The sequence below is a fragment of the Cyprinodon variegatus genome, unplaced genomic scaffold (genome assembly GCF_000732505.1).
Source record: "Cyprinodon variegatus isolate N-32 unplaced genomic scaffold, C_variegatus-1.0 Scaffold159, whole genome shotgun sequence".
Taxonomy (NCBI): Eukaryota; Metazoa; Chordata; class Actinopteri; order Cyprinodontiformes; family Cyprinodontidae; genus Cyprinodon; species Cyprinodon variegatus.
The window spans coordinates 391,853-406,581 of NW_015150612.1; the positions used below are offsets into that span (position 1 = coordinate 391,853).

The window sequence follows — 14,729 nt, forward strand, 5'->3', positions numbered from 1 at the left end:
TTGTTTTCCTCCCAGACTTTGGTTTGCTGCCAGGATGACTCTACAGACAAGTCTAATTTCTGTTCTTTTATGCTAATTAATGCAGATGGGAGAACATCTGATGAATTTATTTCTTTATCTGCCAGGAATTTAAAGTTTGAGTCAGGGACAGATTGTGTGAAAAGCTATCAGATGTGGATAAAGGAGCACAGACATGAGCTGAGGACATCAGCTCTCTGAAGGGCCATTAAACCACAGCCTCTTTCAATGAACAACTAAACCTAATGACTTTACTCATAAGGTTCTACCCTGGTCCTGGTCGTCATTTCCCTTCCTGAAACCACTTATTGCTAGATTTCAGCTTGTGCACAACTGTTGGATGCACCAAATTATGGCATCGCTTCATTAAAGCTCGTCTTACATCCAACATGCTTGCAAATGTGTGCATTTAAAAGTGCAGTTCCAGTTTTTGGCGATAGACATCTAAAAACTGTGGCTGTCAAACAACTTAAACTACAGCAGCTCAAACAAGTTTAAAAATATATTTTCTCATCTCTGACTTTAGATGCCAATGGTTGGACATACATCCTAGCATCCTTATGTTACAGCTGTGATGATTAGACCTCTACGATGCGCTAGCTTAAGGAAAATAAAGTCTTATTTTTTCTCTGAATTATTAAAAATGGACTGGACTTTGTTTCCAAGTTTGAAGACGTTTTGCTTCCCATCCAAGAACCTTTACAATTAAAAAAAAGCTTCCTTTTCATTTTGAATATAAAAAGCTTCCTGGATGGGAAGCGAAACTTGGAAACAAAGTCCAGTGGATTGTTTTTAATTTTCTTTTTTTGAAAATTACAAATAAAGGGACCATTATATTTTTTTTACTAGTTACTTTTCTCCTATACTGTCTACATGATGATCACTGCTGCACTTTATAACGGTAATGTCCATTTCGTTGTTTTGAGCTGTAAACAACATAATTTCGTTTTGAGTATACTTGGTGTATACAAATTTATATTAAAGTTCTAAGGTCTAGGTCTAAGAGACAACCGTGATTTTCATATGTTCACTGTCACAAATCAAAATTTAATTTTAAAAATACTAATAATACTAATGATGAGTTTCATAATTTGAGTGGAATGTTTGTTTTCTTGAGAAGGAAATCTAAAAGATGACGTCCGTGAAGCTGCTGTTTGCAGAAGAAACATTTTCACCAACCTGAGGCAGCTGTTTGGAGATGCGTCTGAAGACGTGGTAGTAAAGGTCCCAGGCCTGCGTCAGGTCTTTCACGTTCCCAGAGCGCATGTACTTCCTGCACCAGTCCTGAGCCTCCATCAAATCTCTGCCATAAGCCTGAAGCAGGAACCATCAATCTGAATATTGGGGAGCTAATGCATTTTTAAGTGAGCATTAACTTGTAAAAGATGACCTAACAAACCTGATTAAATGAAGTCTCTTTGAGGGTCTGTGGCCCCCTTTCCATCATGGCGTGTAGCGGTTCCAGCACAGCAAACATGCCCTTTACATTGCGCTCGCCAAAGTAAAGACGAGAAGCTTCCTCCAGGCCCTCGTGCCACATCTCATGCCACAAGATAGCGACACGGATAAGCTCCTCGCTCACCTGGAGGCAGAGAGACAACATATAAAAGGTCAGGCTGCTGTGAGGTATTAATTTCCCCACATGTCCTGCGTGTGGAACTCAAACAAAGCCTTGCAGAGAGATTTCCCATCCAGGATGATCAGGCTTTCTGAAAATGGCAGAGCTTTGGGACTTTCTATGAACAAAATACCAGATTAACCGATTCTATGACAGTGGCAGTAAGAAGGTTTTTGACTCTCATACAAAATCAGTGTCAGATGTAAAAAATTGGGAGACATGAGCAAATATTTAAACAATTTTTCCTCTTTAAAAGCATAGTGGAGGATTTTCCTGAATTTTTTAAAAGACTCGCCCTCTCCACTTAAAAAAAAAAAAAAAATGCACATGCACAACCCTGTACCCGCTCCCTGGAGGGACGCCTATTAAATGCGTGGGAGAGCGTGCACGAGCCCATTTCTCCTCGTGCACGCTCTGTTTAAACGTTGCCGTTTGCATCGCCAATACAAGCTTACTTTCCAAAAGAAGATTTGCAATTTTTCCACTATGTCAGATTCATCACCAGTAAGAGAAAATGGGGAGGAGCACGTAGGACGGCCTTATGTAACACTTTTGGGGAGTGTGCTTGTGCTCTGAGAAGGTTGCAAGTACCCGGTTCGATCGATCCCTACAGCCTGCACTCCAGGTCTATGGGCAAGACACTTAACCCCACACTGCTCCCCGGGCGCAACACAGTGGCAGCCCACTGCTCCCCACAAGAGATGGATTGATCTCTCCAATGTGAGATCAATATAGTTTAATTTCTATCCTTTCTAAACATATCACCAGAATGACTGACAATTAGGAGGACCACTTATTTTGTTGAGTCATCCAGAAAAAGAACATCCTCTACTATACCTTTAAATCTGACAGTAATGTGCTTCAATTCCACTGAAAGATAAGTTTGATAAAATTAAATATAGAAGAACAAAAATCTGCAACAACCTGACATCCTAAGTGTTTAAAACCTTAAAGGAAGGCTTTTTTTGAACCATGACTCAGCCTCAGCAGTCGGCCCTCTTTGGTAGGCATCATTTAATCACACAGAGGGACCTACTACAGGTTAACTAATGCAGATTTGTTCTAATTCAGTTCTGCTCTCTGGCTCCACTAGGAGAAAACCTTCATTTTCCCCATGAAGTCATTGTTTTGTTGGTTTGGATGTACACAGCAAATCCCTCTACCAGCAGTTCCAAGCTTGGTTTCATCAGACCGTGAACACGTTCTCATGCAAGGTTTAAGCTGCCAGGACTGGATGGTTACTTTCAAAGAAAATGATTCTGGGATTTCAACTCAACTCTTAATCCCACACATATGGAAAACACAGGAGCTGGTTGTCTCATGGAGAACACGCCCAGCAGAGGTTAGAAAGCCCTACAGCTCCGCTATCACTTCATTTGGAAAGTGAAACTAGACACTTCAAGCTTTTATTTTCTATAGCTTTGATCATTGTGGCTCACAGATAATGAATAGCTCATATATCATAAGTTTATGTCTCTGTATTTAATATTTCGTTTGGAGCTCCTTCTGCATGAATCATAGCATTAATGTTAGCTTTGATGGCTGCCTTCAGGTCATCTAACTTGTTGGGTCTGTGGTCTCTCACCTTCCTTTAGCAGTGTTTAGCAGGTACAAAGTCCTCCTAGAAAGAGAAATCAGCGTCCCCACAGAGCTTTTCAGCTACAGGAAGCATGACATGCTCCAAGTGGTGTTCACGGCTGTAAAGACTTCGACTTCAGAAAAACCAACAACAGCGATTGGCATGGGACCCCCTAATCATCACCGACTGTGGAAACTTCACATTGGGTTTCAAACTATGTAGATTCTCAGCCCATTATGGTTCTTTTAGACCACAGTTTCCCAAACATTTCAGCTTCTGAACCACAAAACGGTACCAGAGATGATTGATGACCCAAACCATTGGCTGAGTAAACAAACATTTCTACAGTACCTATAGACGACTGGAGTAATATTATTTCAAAGGGATTTTTGTCCATATTTAGGGTATCTAAGAACTTTAACATAAATGTTTATGGTTAGTTCCATTTCTGTAGTGGATCACAAGACCTCATCCTGGCTGGGCATGACTCCCACTTTGGAAATCAATGTTCAAGACCAGGGCTAACCAATTAAAAATCAGCGGGGTCTGAATAAAGAAAACCATCAGCCAGTAAAGGTCAGGAGACATTTTTAATTATAATCTGTTTCTTTAAATAGAATATAACACTGAAATAATTTTTTTTTTTAGAGGAACTTTGCAGTTTTCTTAGATTTTGTTTTATCAATTTAGTCAAATTTATTTGTCATATTTTATTCCGTAAAAATTCAAAAAATATCCACTGGACTTGGTTTTCAAGATTTGAAGACGTTTCGCCACCTCTCCAGGAAGCTTTCTCAATTCAAATGTCTGGATCCGCAGTGAGTTTGAGTCTTATATGGAGAAGGCCTTGTATTGCTTGGAAACATGCAATGGTAACCGATGAATGGGTCGTTGAGTTCCATCGTTAGCCTGTAATATCTGAACCTGTCTATGATTCTAGGGGTCGGTCGTTAAAGGGGGGATTGCCATTAAGGGGGGGATTGTCTCCTGTAATACCTGAAACCTGTCTATGATTGTTTGCGGACCCATAAAAAGAACATCCTCCACTATACCTTTAAGCAAGAGTTTGTCTGAAGCTTGGGGATGTTTATCCAGGTTTTCTGGCAGTCTGTTTATATTATGGGGATGTTATGAAAAATTAAAGCATAAGCAAACATGTGTATTAAATACCTGATTATAAAACCCGTTCAGGATGAATTTTTTGCTTAACTGAATGGTTTAAACTCATCACGCATTTATAAAAGCCCCAAATTACCACTATGATCAGTGGCCATGCTAACTTTATACCCGCTCTGTCTGCAGGATACGCTAATTTCTGGTCATTAAAGACAAACAGGAACTGCTGATTCACCAGATCAATCCGTCCCAAATAATCTTTCTATGTGCAACCTGGTTGGTATGGTACTTAGACTTGGAGCAAAAATTATAAACAGTTTTCAATCACACGAGCAAATGTCTTTTATACCACAGAATATAAATAATGGAGCTAAGTTTAAATTGAGAGCTGCTCCACCTTCATCCATTAGATGAGCTGATCTCTAGTTATACGCAAGCTACAGGTTCCAACATAGTAAGCAGTGCAAAGATGTCTGAGCATGGATGTTTTGAAATTTGGTTGAGTTTGTGGCCATCTTGCATTGATAAATATTTTCTATTGTCTTAAATTCTGGGGTTCAGACAGGAAACGTGACGGCTACTGGATTTACTTTCATACTGTCCTGCTAAAACAAGTCCAGCCCAGAAATTAACTCCATCTGACGGAGAGCATATGATACTCTAAAATCTTTGTAAACTTCTCAGCCTTTATAGCTTCTTTCAAAACATCCCATCAGAGCGGATGTCTTTGGAACTGAACACTCAGAGCCTCCAGGAAGGTCTGAGGATGCAAAGTCTGACGGATGAAGATAAGGTCAAGTTTGGACTCTTCTGGCCACAGGACACATTCCTGCTCTGAAACGGTCTATTTAAGCTGAGTCCTTCCCCGCAGGACAGGATGGCGCTGCTGGACCATGATCAAATATGGCTTCTTTTTTTTTACTCGAAGGAGCTTAGGTTTGGATCCGCAGAGGGCACGGTGGGTCGTGCTCACCGACAGCGGTTTGTGGACGTACTTCTGGGCCCATTTAGGAATGACAGTGACACGATCATAGCGATGAGTGATGCAGTGCAGTCTGGGGGGGAGCGAACACCCAGGGCATCCCAGAAACGTCTTCACCCTCGTCCCTTACAGGGAGAGATGTTTAACTCTACACCGTTTATGATGTCATCATCTTTTTTGTACTGGAGAGCCTTTCGATCTACTCCGCCTCTTTAAGAAATTCATTTTATAGTTGATTGTGTCAAAGATCTGATCTCCTTTTTCAGGCACTACAGGATCTGTAGCAAGCAAATGAGCCCTTTTAGTGGATCAAGGTGTAAACCTTCGCCGTTTAAACATTTATAGAGTTTATATTGTAAGATATTGCCTAATTTTTTTCAAATTTAAAGAAGCTGGCTTCAGTTGCCTTGCTGAGCAGGTATGGAGCGATTTATAGATGAGAAAACATCCCACATATTCAGATATTCAGGTCGATGTCAGTAAATGATCCATTATCTACCATCATAGCTTGCTGAACCAGGGTGTTGCAGTGTTCACACATGTTCTTCAGGATCTTGTTTGCAGCGTTATGTCGGGCGGTGGTAGTGGACTTGGAGGCGACAGTCAGTGGGTAGATTAAGGCCTGCAGATAAAAAAAAAAAAACAATCAATGAAATGCCAGCTTTGCTCTCTCGAGGGTTTTGTAAATGAAGCATGTGGCAGAGTACCTGTGGATGGTATCGACCTATGTCTGTTAGCAGCTGGTGGATGAGACGACCAACCAGCGCTCGAGGGGTGTCGATACGAGCTATCAGTTGAGGGATCACCTGGAGAGGCAGAGATAAAGAAGTCAGAACTAGGCTAATATCCGCAGTATTTGATAGAGATCTGACCAGTTGAGTCAGAACTTCAACATAATATTAGACTATTGAAGATTTTAGTTTTTAAATGTTGGTACATTTTTGGGGTCATTTTTAAAATTTCTGGATTTAAAAAATAAATACGGAGAAAATTAATCTTTAAATAATGCTTCGGTACATTGAGAGAACATGTCAGATGCTAACCCCAAAGAAAAAGATCTCAACTCAACTTAAATTTATTTTCTTCTAATTATTTTGGCGATCAATGGCGTTAAATGTAAATATGTATTAGTTGTTGTGTAAATGTCTTGTGCGAATAGTGTGTAAAGTGATATAATGAATTGTATTGTCACATGGAAGATTGGTGGAACCCAAGAAGAATAGCTTTTGGCTTATGCTGAAGCTAATGGGGATCCAAAATAAAATAACAACCTCTACTTATGGTGATGAAATATAGATAAACATCAGATCCTGCAGTTTGGCATGTTTCTGTTTTTATTTATTTATTTTTGTAGAATAAAAAAATCTCCAAGAAAGGTTATCTTCCAAATATATTACTTTTTGTGTTTGTTTCTAACCTCTGAAATCCTTAAAACTACTCCTATATTTTTCAGGAACGCTTGAAAACAGTTGAAAACCATATATCAGTTCTTTTTGATGACCAGGGTGTCTCCACTTGTAAATGAGGACCACCTTACCTGTAACCAGGTGTCTATCTGGATGGTCTTGATGCCCTCCACCAAAGCTTCATTCACCTCAGGCCAATGACCGTAGTCAAACCACAGAGTCAAAACCCTAGAGGTTAAAAAAGGAAAGTTAACTCAGGATGGTCTCCTCTCTGATGGCATATTTTTTCAGTAGACAGTTACAGAGATCAACCACTAGAGGGCCCCACTCACACTAAAATAGGCAAACTGCAAAGGTTTCATATGTATGGCATCTAGCCTTGTTTGCATTTCAGTCATTTCCCTCACCTTAGTGTGTCCTGCAGGTTATTTCCTCTGGAGAGGGAAATGGAGCGGAAGAATCCTTGAACAGCAGGGACGGTGTAGAGGAGCAAAGTCTTGGAGAGGTCCTGCAGAGAGCAATGAAACAACTTGGTGATTTTTAACATCTTGCATAAAGACAAGATTTATCTTTTAGTTGCTCTGAAAATGAACAGACACTGTCTTAGAAGGTCCACTCCTACCTCATTGACCTGCCGCGGTGAAGGCACGGGACTGTGGTCTGTGCTGTCGGCCTCGCTGTCGCTGTTGCTGGCCTCACTATTGGCGCTGGCACCGCTGGCGTGCCGGCGCTTCTTCTTCTCATCACGCCCTTGGTTCTGGTGTTTGTAGTGCAGCACTGCCTCAAAATTCATCACGGCCCAGGCATGCCAGGCCTGCAGAGAAACGCCAAACAGAGGGCACTTACTGTCTGTTAACTGATAGCTGGGAAATCATTTCCACATTTATTCATGATGTAATTTTCCAGTTTCTCCAGTATAGTTTTCCTATCCTGGAGCTGTCTGTACAGTTATGCAAAAAATCTTAATTAAATTAAAAAAGAAAAACTACTGATGAAGATAAATGAGTGGAAAGTGTGCGATGCATTGATTTTTGCAGCCTGCAGCACAGACTGTGAAAAAAAATGCTGTGATGCGGACGAATGAGAAGCAAACAAACGACGAGCTTTAAATACTGTTGTCTAACAGGGAAAATAAATGAGCCATGGTAACACAGGAAAACAAGCATTAAAGTTACAACATAAAAAAAAAAATCAAAGGCCTGAAGGAATCAAAACGGAGTTCTGATGTTCCGACTTCCTGACCCAGCTGGGATTTATCCCTTGATCACTTGCATACCCCGAGTCCTCGCCGCCCCTCAGTGATGTATAGAAGCACAAGATCTATATCCCGCCATTCAGCAAAGATACTGCTACATGGCTCTACATCTTATTTTGGCATTTGACCAATTAGATGAGCCCTTGAATGATATATTACCTACTGTAAATTAAGATGGAAAAAAAGCTAACAAGTCAAGAAAAAAAGTAAAAAGCTAATTAAAAAATTTAAAGTTAAAAAGTTAATAAGCCAATTAACAATTATATTTTGGTTTATAAACTGAAAAAAAATGGAAGTGCCAGTATCAGCATTAATGCCTCTAAGGTTGGAGAAGTCATCCAGGTCATAGTCATTCCAAAAAAGTTAAAAGACAATCCACTGGACTTGGTTTCCAAGACGTTTTGTTTCCCATCCAGGAAGCTTTTTAAATTCAAAATGTCAGAAATGGAGTTGAGTTCAAGGCCTTATAGAGTGGAATAAAGCAAAGCCTTGTTTCTGTTTAGAAAACGATGCAAAATGCAAATTGAAAAGGATCAACCTTTGGAATAGGGTTTGTTTTGTTTCTTTGTTAGCCTGTAATACCCGATACCTGTCTATGTCTCATATAGGCGGGTCGTTAAATGGAATTGTTGACCTGGCTGAAGAGGCGAGGTGCTCTAGTTCATTGCATACCCCCAGCAGCAGCATTCCTTTTGAATCTATTACAGGAGGACAGAAGACCTCTCCTCTTCAACCAGGCCAACAATTCCCTTTATTGACGTCCCTTTCAGAGACATAGACAGGTATCGGGTATTACAGGCTAAAAAGGAAACAAAAGGACACCCATTTCAAATAGGTGGATTTGTTTGTCAGTTTCAATTTGCATGTTTTCTAAACAAAAAATGTTGTGCTTTGGTCCACCCTGTAAAACCTGGACCTCAACGCTATTTCTGACATTTTGAATTGAAGAAGCTTCCTGAATGGAAAGCGAAACATCTTGAAATTTGGAAGTCCAGTGGGTTGTTTTTTTTTTTACTTTTTTGGAATATCTCTAAGGTTATGTTGTACCCAAAAAAAAACTGTTTACTTTTACTCTCAGAGTGTTTTTCATGAATTTCGTATAGAAGCACATTTGTTATTATTCCTTAATATATTATGGCAATTTGCTGCTTCTTGTTGTTACATTGACATTCATTTTTACCATGGAAATATCCAAATTTTTTGTTACAAAGGTGATAAGGGCTTGTTCTGGATTCTAATAACACTATTGGCTTGAAATTTGGATTTTAATAGTATTTCACTGATTGCCCTATAAAGGGTTAAGCAGCATCAGGCAGAGGCCAAAAGAGAAAGGTTGAAGGCAGGAAGCAGGGACTGACCTTGTACCAGTTGCGGTCATGCTCTGTTGAATTGCTGTAATACTGAAGAACTTTGGGGATGGTGCTCTCATTGATGCCCTGCAGACTGAGCTGCCACTCGCCCAGCTTTAAGAAACATCTAACAAAGACAAGGAAAACAAGAGATTACTAAGATTACTGCTAAACAATGCTGACCCTTTTAGCATAACTATACAAAACAAGCTTTTGTCTATGATAATAGAATAGAAAATCCTTTTTATTTTCCCACAGTGGGGAAATTCTGGTGTTTATGGCAGCAAAAAGATTATAGAAAAAATGGTTACACAAATGTGGGCCTTAGAAAAATGTATAAGAATAACATAACAGTGAAGAGTTAAAAGAGAAACAATAAAATACTGCACTGTAAAGTGTTTTAATTATATAAAACGGTGCACCTGGAGATTAATAATGTAATGTAATGTTATTTAACTGACTAAGATAGAAACTGTGCAAAATCAGCATGAATGTAACAACTTATTGAGGATGTTGGGAACATTGGTGGTGATAAAGTCTTACAGCTGCTGGGAGGAAGGATCTGTGATAACGCTCCCTGATGCATTTAGGGTACAGCAGTCTGTCACTGAAGGAGCTCTCCAGTTCTGTAACAGCTTCATGCATGGGGTGGGAGACATTATCCAACAGAGATGTTAATTTAGTTAGGATCCTTTTTTTCCCACCTCCTGCACCTCCTCCCACCTCTGAGTCCAGAGGGGATCCAATCACAGAGCTGGCCTTCCTGATCAGCTTATCCAGCCGCTTTTTCTCAGCTACAGAGTCAATAAAATCAAATATCCAAGCCGTTTTGGCTGCTCTGTTGGGAGTTTATAATATTTTTTATCTAACAGATGCCAGTTAGTTATGGAGCACCACTGGGTCCAGTACTTGGGCCAATTCTCTTTAGTGCTTTTGAGCTAATTATAGTATGGGATAAACTTCTATTGTCATGCTGATAGACAATTTCCATCAAAACTCTCTGAGGATTTAAGTTTAGTAGAATATAACCCTAGATAATTTTAATTTATTTTTGTTTTAAAACATCTTTCGATCAGATCTTCAGAAGAACAGTGTCTGGAATGAACTTCCACAGGATGATAGTCAGTAGGCCTCCTATACTAATGTAAATACGCTTTGTCTCATCTATGAAAAAAACATGTTTATTAAATCCTTAGGCCCCGTCCACACGAAGTCAAAACGAACACGAAACACTAATATTTTCCAGAACGTTTGTCTTAAAGACGGAGACGTAAAATAAATGTGATCGACCACATGAATGCATGAAAACGCTGCAAAATGTTTGCCAGGCCTGTAAGTGGCGCTGTGGTGCCAAAGCAAAAATAGGCGAAAACAGGCAACGAAATGCTGGGAATGCGCAGTAATATTTATACAACAACCAAACTGGAAAACCGGAAAATGGGCCTGCGGGTCCATTTTCGTGGTTCATTCAAATTCAGGTGCTGAACTATGTCGTCGATATTGCTCTGTTCTTCCTGGAGATATTCCAGAAGAAGAAGATTCTGTTGTAAGCCCGACAGCAGGGTGAGTAGCATGAGCAGCAACCATTCAACACAGTACGGCGCCATTGTTGTTGTGATACTGTGTCGCGCATGCGTGTTTAGAGGCGACGCTATGACGCATGCGTGTAAAAAAAAAATGCGGTTAGAGCGTAAAGATGGAAACGCGAAAACAGCGTTTCAAAATCTTCCCACTCTGAAGGTTTAATAAAAAAAAGATCGTTTACAGACCCCAAAACGCCGGCTTCGTATGGATGAGAGGCTGGTTTGGTGAAAAATTTGTGAATTTAGGCCAGGGTTTGACTTCGTGTGGACGGGGCCTAAGTTTAACAAACCATCTGGATTAACTCATCCAACATACGTATAGCGTAAAGTGGCTAGCGACAAATCTAATGACTATTTCCTGTCAAGTTGGAGAATTTGACGACAGTGGAAGCACCAATCGCTCTGAGTTTACAGTCTTCAGCAAACAGTTAGTGAGGGAGGCCCTGCCTCCCAAAAACACTGAGGGAGTCAGATGCAGCAGCTGCAACCTGTTTCTGCAGTACGGGAGAGAAGGGCAACTCTCCTGTTTCCCCACTGAAAAGTAGTCCAACATGCGCAAAGCTTCCACCCCCCCTTAATTAAAAAGCGAGATGTAAATATGATATTTTGTGTATTGCACTATAATAGATCCTCCCGGCATTTACTCATTCAGAGCCTCATTCACTGTCTGCAGTGACTAACAGTATTTAAGTTAAATTTGATAACATAAGATCGATTAATATAGTTTCAGTTAAGGTTAAAATAATCTAATTGAATGCTAGAAATCATTTTATAAAGGTACATCTTGAGTTTTAAATGTATTTGGAGTTTTTTTTAAAGACTTTCTGTCATCCTAATGTTGATTTACTTATTACATGCAAATTATGTGATGATGTCATTTAGCAAAATTATAACCACCCAGAGTAACAATTGATTTCTGGTTAATCTGGTTTATTGTGTTGGTTGCTGCAGCAAAAAGTGAGTTCTGGAACACAGCCGAGAAGAACATTCCTCTATCCATCATCCATAAACACTTAAAGGCAGAAGTCACACTAGTTGTGCAAGACGAGCCGAGCTATACAATTTATGCACCTAGACTAATGCAGGCAAATGGCAAACACTTCAGCACAGATCCATCTATCAATAGTGTGAATGTTTGGAGAGCTCCTCCGATAAATCCTCTTATTGTCATTACATAATTTCATTTCTTATTTTTTTCATGTTACAGTAAAGATGAGTCTGAATGATTTATGCCAAACCGTTACCATGCAGATTTACAGAACATAGGCTGTTTAGGGAGGCTGGAACAACGATCAGGAAATGAAAACTGAGTAAAGCATCATTAAGTAGCAGTGGATTCTTAAGGGAGAGCAGAAGTGAGTCTGAGATGAAGAGAATTTGAAAAGTGAGGAGTCCAGGTGTGTTCCATACCAGCGGCTGACCTATATTCATTTGTGTGTGTGTGTGAGTGTCAGCAGAGAGGCCATCCTGGCTGACATTATACAGGTGTTTTCACCTCAAACGCATTCCTCGCAAGGTTGCTTTGTGGAAGACAGGAAAACAACAAAAAAAAGCCTTTTCTGCTTGCTGTCACACCTCCGTCTCTTCGTGTTTGATTTACAGGATGGGAGGATATGGACTGCTAGAGTGTGTTAGCACATATGGCCGCGTGACACCCCTGGATGATTTACTGTACCTGAATTATACCTGCCTGATCATACCTTACACCGTTACGCCAACAACAAATAAATGCTGAAAAACTTTTAACAAGGGAATTATCCTCTTGTCAAGACCTTCTAACTGCTTATATTTTAGGGACTTGTAAAGAACTTGTTTGGGGTTTTTGAAGGCATTCTAAACCAGCACTGTAAAAATATGTCAGCAACTGGGCTGAGGGTCCTTCTTTCAATTGGTTGTTCTGTTAGGAAGTGTTTTAATATTCGTCAAACTGAACCTTGTCAAACAGCGAAGTGTGATTTACAGCCCCATCAAAAAGTATTTAAATCTCTTGATCTCTTCCACGTTTTGCCAGGGTAGAAGAAGAAACCTCAGTGGGTTTTTCCGAGATATTTCCTGTAAAAGTTTAAAAAAAAGAAGGACATAATTGTGAAGTGGAAGACAAATGGTGCATTGTTTTAAAGGTTTGACACGCATGAGATGGTGTCACAGAGAGTGGACAGAGATTTCCACTCTGCCCCGCTCATGTACGCCATGCAGAGTACTTGTCTGTCATGTTAATCAATGGGAACTGTTCCACATCCACCGCACGTCACAGTCCGTGTACGTCTTCCCCGTTCATCACCGTCATAATATGAAGCAGAGCTATTTTTTGCTCCGTTCCGGTCCGGCAAGGTCAAGATCCGCAATTGCAATCGCAATCGCACCAAACAGGAAAAAGAACGTAGGGAAGATCCGATTTGTCGAATTAAAATATAGAAACGACAGATCAGTAACTACAAATTATTGCATCATTCTTATAAATTCCCCAAAACTAAGGCTGTTTAATTAAACGATTGGATGCAAACTATTGGTACTTCAACATACAAGGAAGCAGATTTCTCTTCTCGATTAAAATATTTTATATAATCCTAATTATCCCTGTTACAAAAATACACAACAAAAAGAAAATATTTGGGCTGAAACTGCACACATGCTGGTTGCTTATGGGGATTTTTTTAATATGTCATATTAAAAAAGATTTTTTTCTGCATGTTTTGTTCCTAAGAATTTTATAATATCACGCATGCTCTCATCGAGCTTCTAGGAGGAGCGGAGCAAGACGGGAGAAACAGCAGAGGCTGTAGGCTTTGCTTTGCGCAGGTGGTCTGAAGGGGAGTGGAGTGGGGTGGCAGGGCAGTTACAGAGGATGTGGGATTTCGGGGTAACACTACATTTCAGTGAATCACCCAGGTCTTCTGGAGCCTCAAACCTGTTTTTTTTTTCCGCCCAGGATTACATAGATACGGTTTCATCCATCTATGTTCTCATTATCTCTTGCCCATCACAGCTGTGGAAGAAAAGCCCCCCCAGCCTCCGATCAGGACCCCCAATATATCCAAAACATATTGTCAATACAATCAAAGATTTCTCATAAACGAGTAGTTTATAGTGAAGTCCAACTCTTCAGCAGCTGTCCAGGTTTCAGAGTCTTGCAATGAGAAAACAACAACAATCTCCTTTGGTTCTCCAACTTTCTATTTGATACTCTTGCATTTAAGCCTGACTTTATGTTTATACGGAGGGTCTGGTCCTATATGGTTCCTTTGTTTGATGTCCTCTAGTGGAGCACTTCTGTTTTCTGGTGCGACTTTGCTGCTTTTTTCTACTATTTGCATCAATTTCTTCCTTTGATCGCAACATTTTTTATTTGCATTTGTTTTGTTGATTTTAGCTTTTTGCTTCTATTTTCAGCTTTTATTTTGTCTGCAGTTTTTTTTTTCTACGGCATTTGTTTTTTTGTGTTTTGGAATTTGCATCAAACATGTGTTTGCAGCTCATTTTGCTATTTCCTCTTATTTGCAGCTTGTTTCTTTTATGTTTGCAGCGTTTTACTGTTGCATTTGTTTTTTTGTTCGGAGTTTACATCATTGATGCTTTTGCAGCTTGTTATTTTGTTTGCTGTCCTTTTGCACCCATTTGCCACCATATAAAAGAACAGATGAAACATTCCATCGTAGATTTACTTATCTCACTTTTTTACATGCGCAAAATATGTGCTTGTTATTTTTTCTTTGCAATGAATCCAGAGCCGAGAAATGGATACTGCATAATAAGACTTTCCCTTCTTTCTGCTACTTATTCCTTCTTAAAAGAAATTAATCTTACATTTAAATGTAATTTAAAC

General features: G+C 39.8%; 1 protein-coding gene across 1 annotated transcript in view; it reads right to left on the minus strand.

The window, feature by feature from the left end:
• Positions 1 to 14,729, minus strand: part of mtor (mechanistic target of rapamycin (serine/threonine kinase)) — a 122,879-nt gene that overhangs the window by 14,463 nt on the left and 93,687 nt on the right. The window contains exons 37-44 of the mRNA XM_015377824.1: positions 9,333 to 9,450; positions 7,342 to 7,533; positions 7,127 to 7,227; positions 6,851 to 6,947; positions 6,021 to 6,119; positions 5,813 to 5,935; positions 1,418 to 1,600; positions 1,198 to 1,332 (exon numbers count right to left, since the gene is read on the minus strand). Of these exons, the coding sequence (XP_015233310.1) occupies positions 1,198 to 1,332; positions 1,418 to 1,600; positions 5,813 to 5,935; positions 6,021 to 6,119; positions 6,851 to 6,947; positions 7,127 to 7,227; positions 7,342 to 7,533; positions 9,333 to 9,450 (1,048 nt within the window). The remainder of the gene's footprint in view (positions 1 to 1,197; positions 1,333 to 1,417; positions 1,601 to 5,812; positions 5,936 to 6,020; positions 6,120 to 6,850; positions 6,948 to 7,126; positions 7,228 to 7,341; positions 7,534 to 9,332; positions 9,451 to 14,729) is intronic.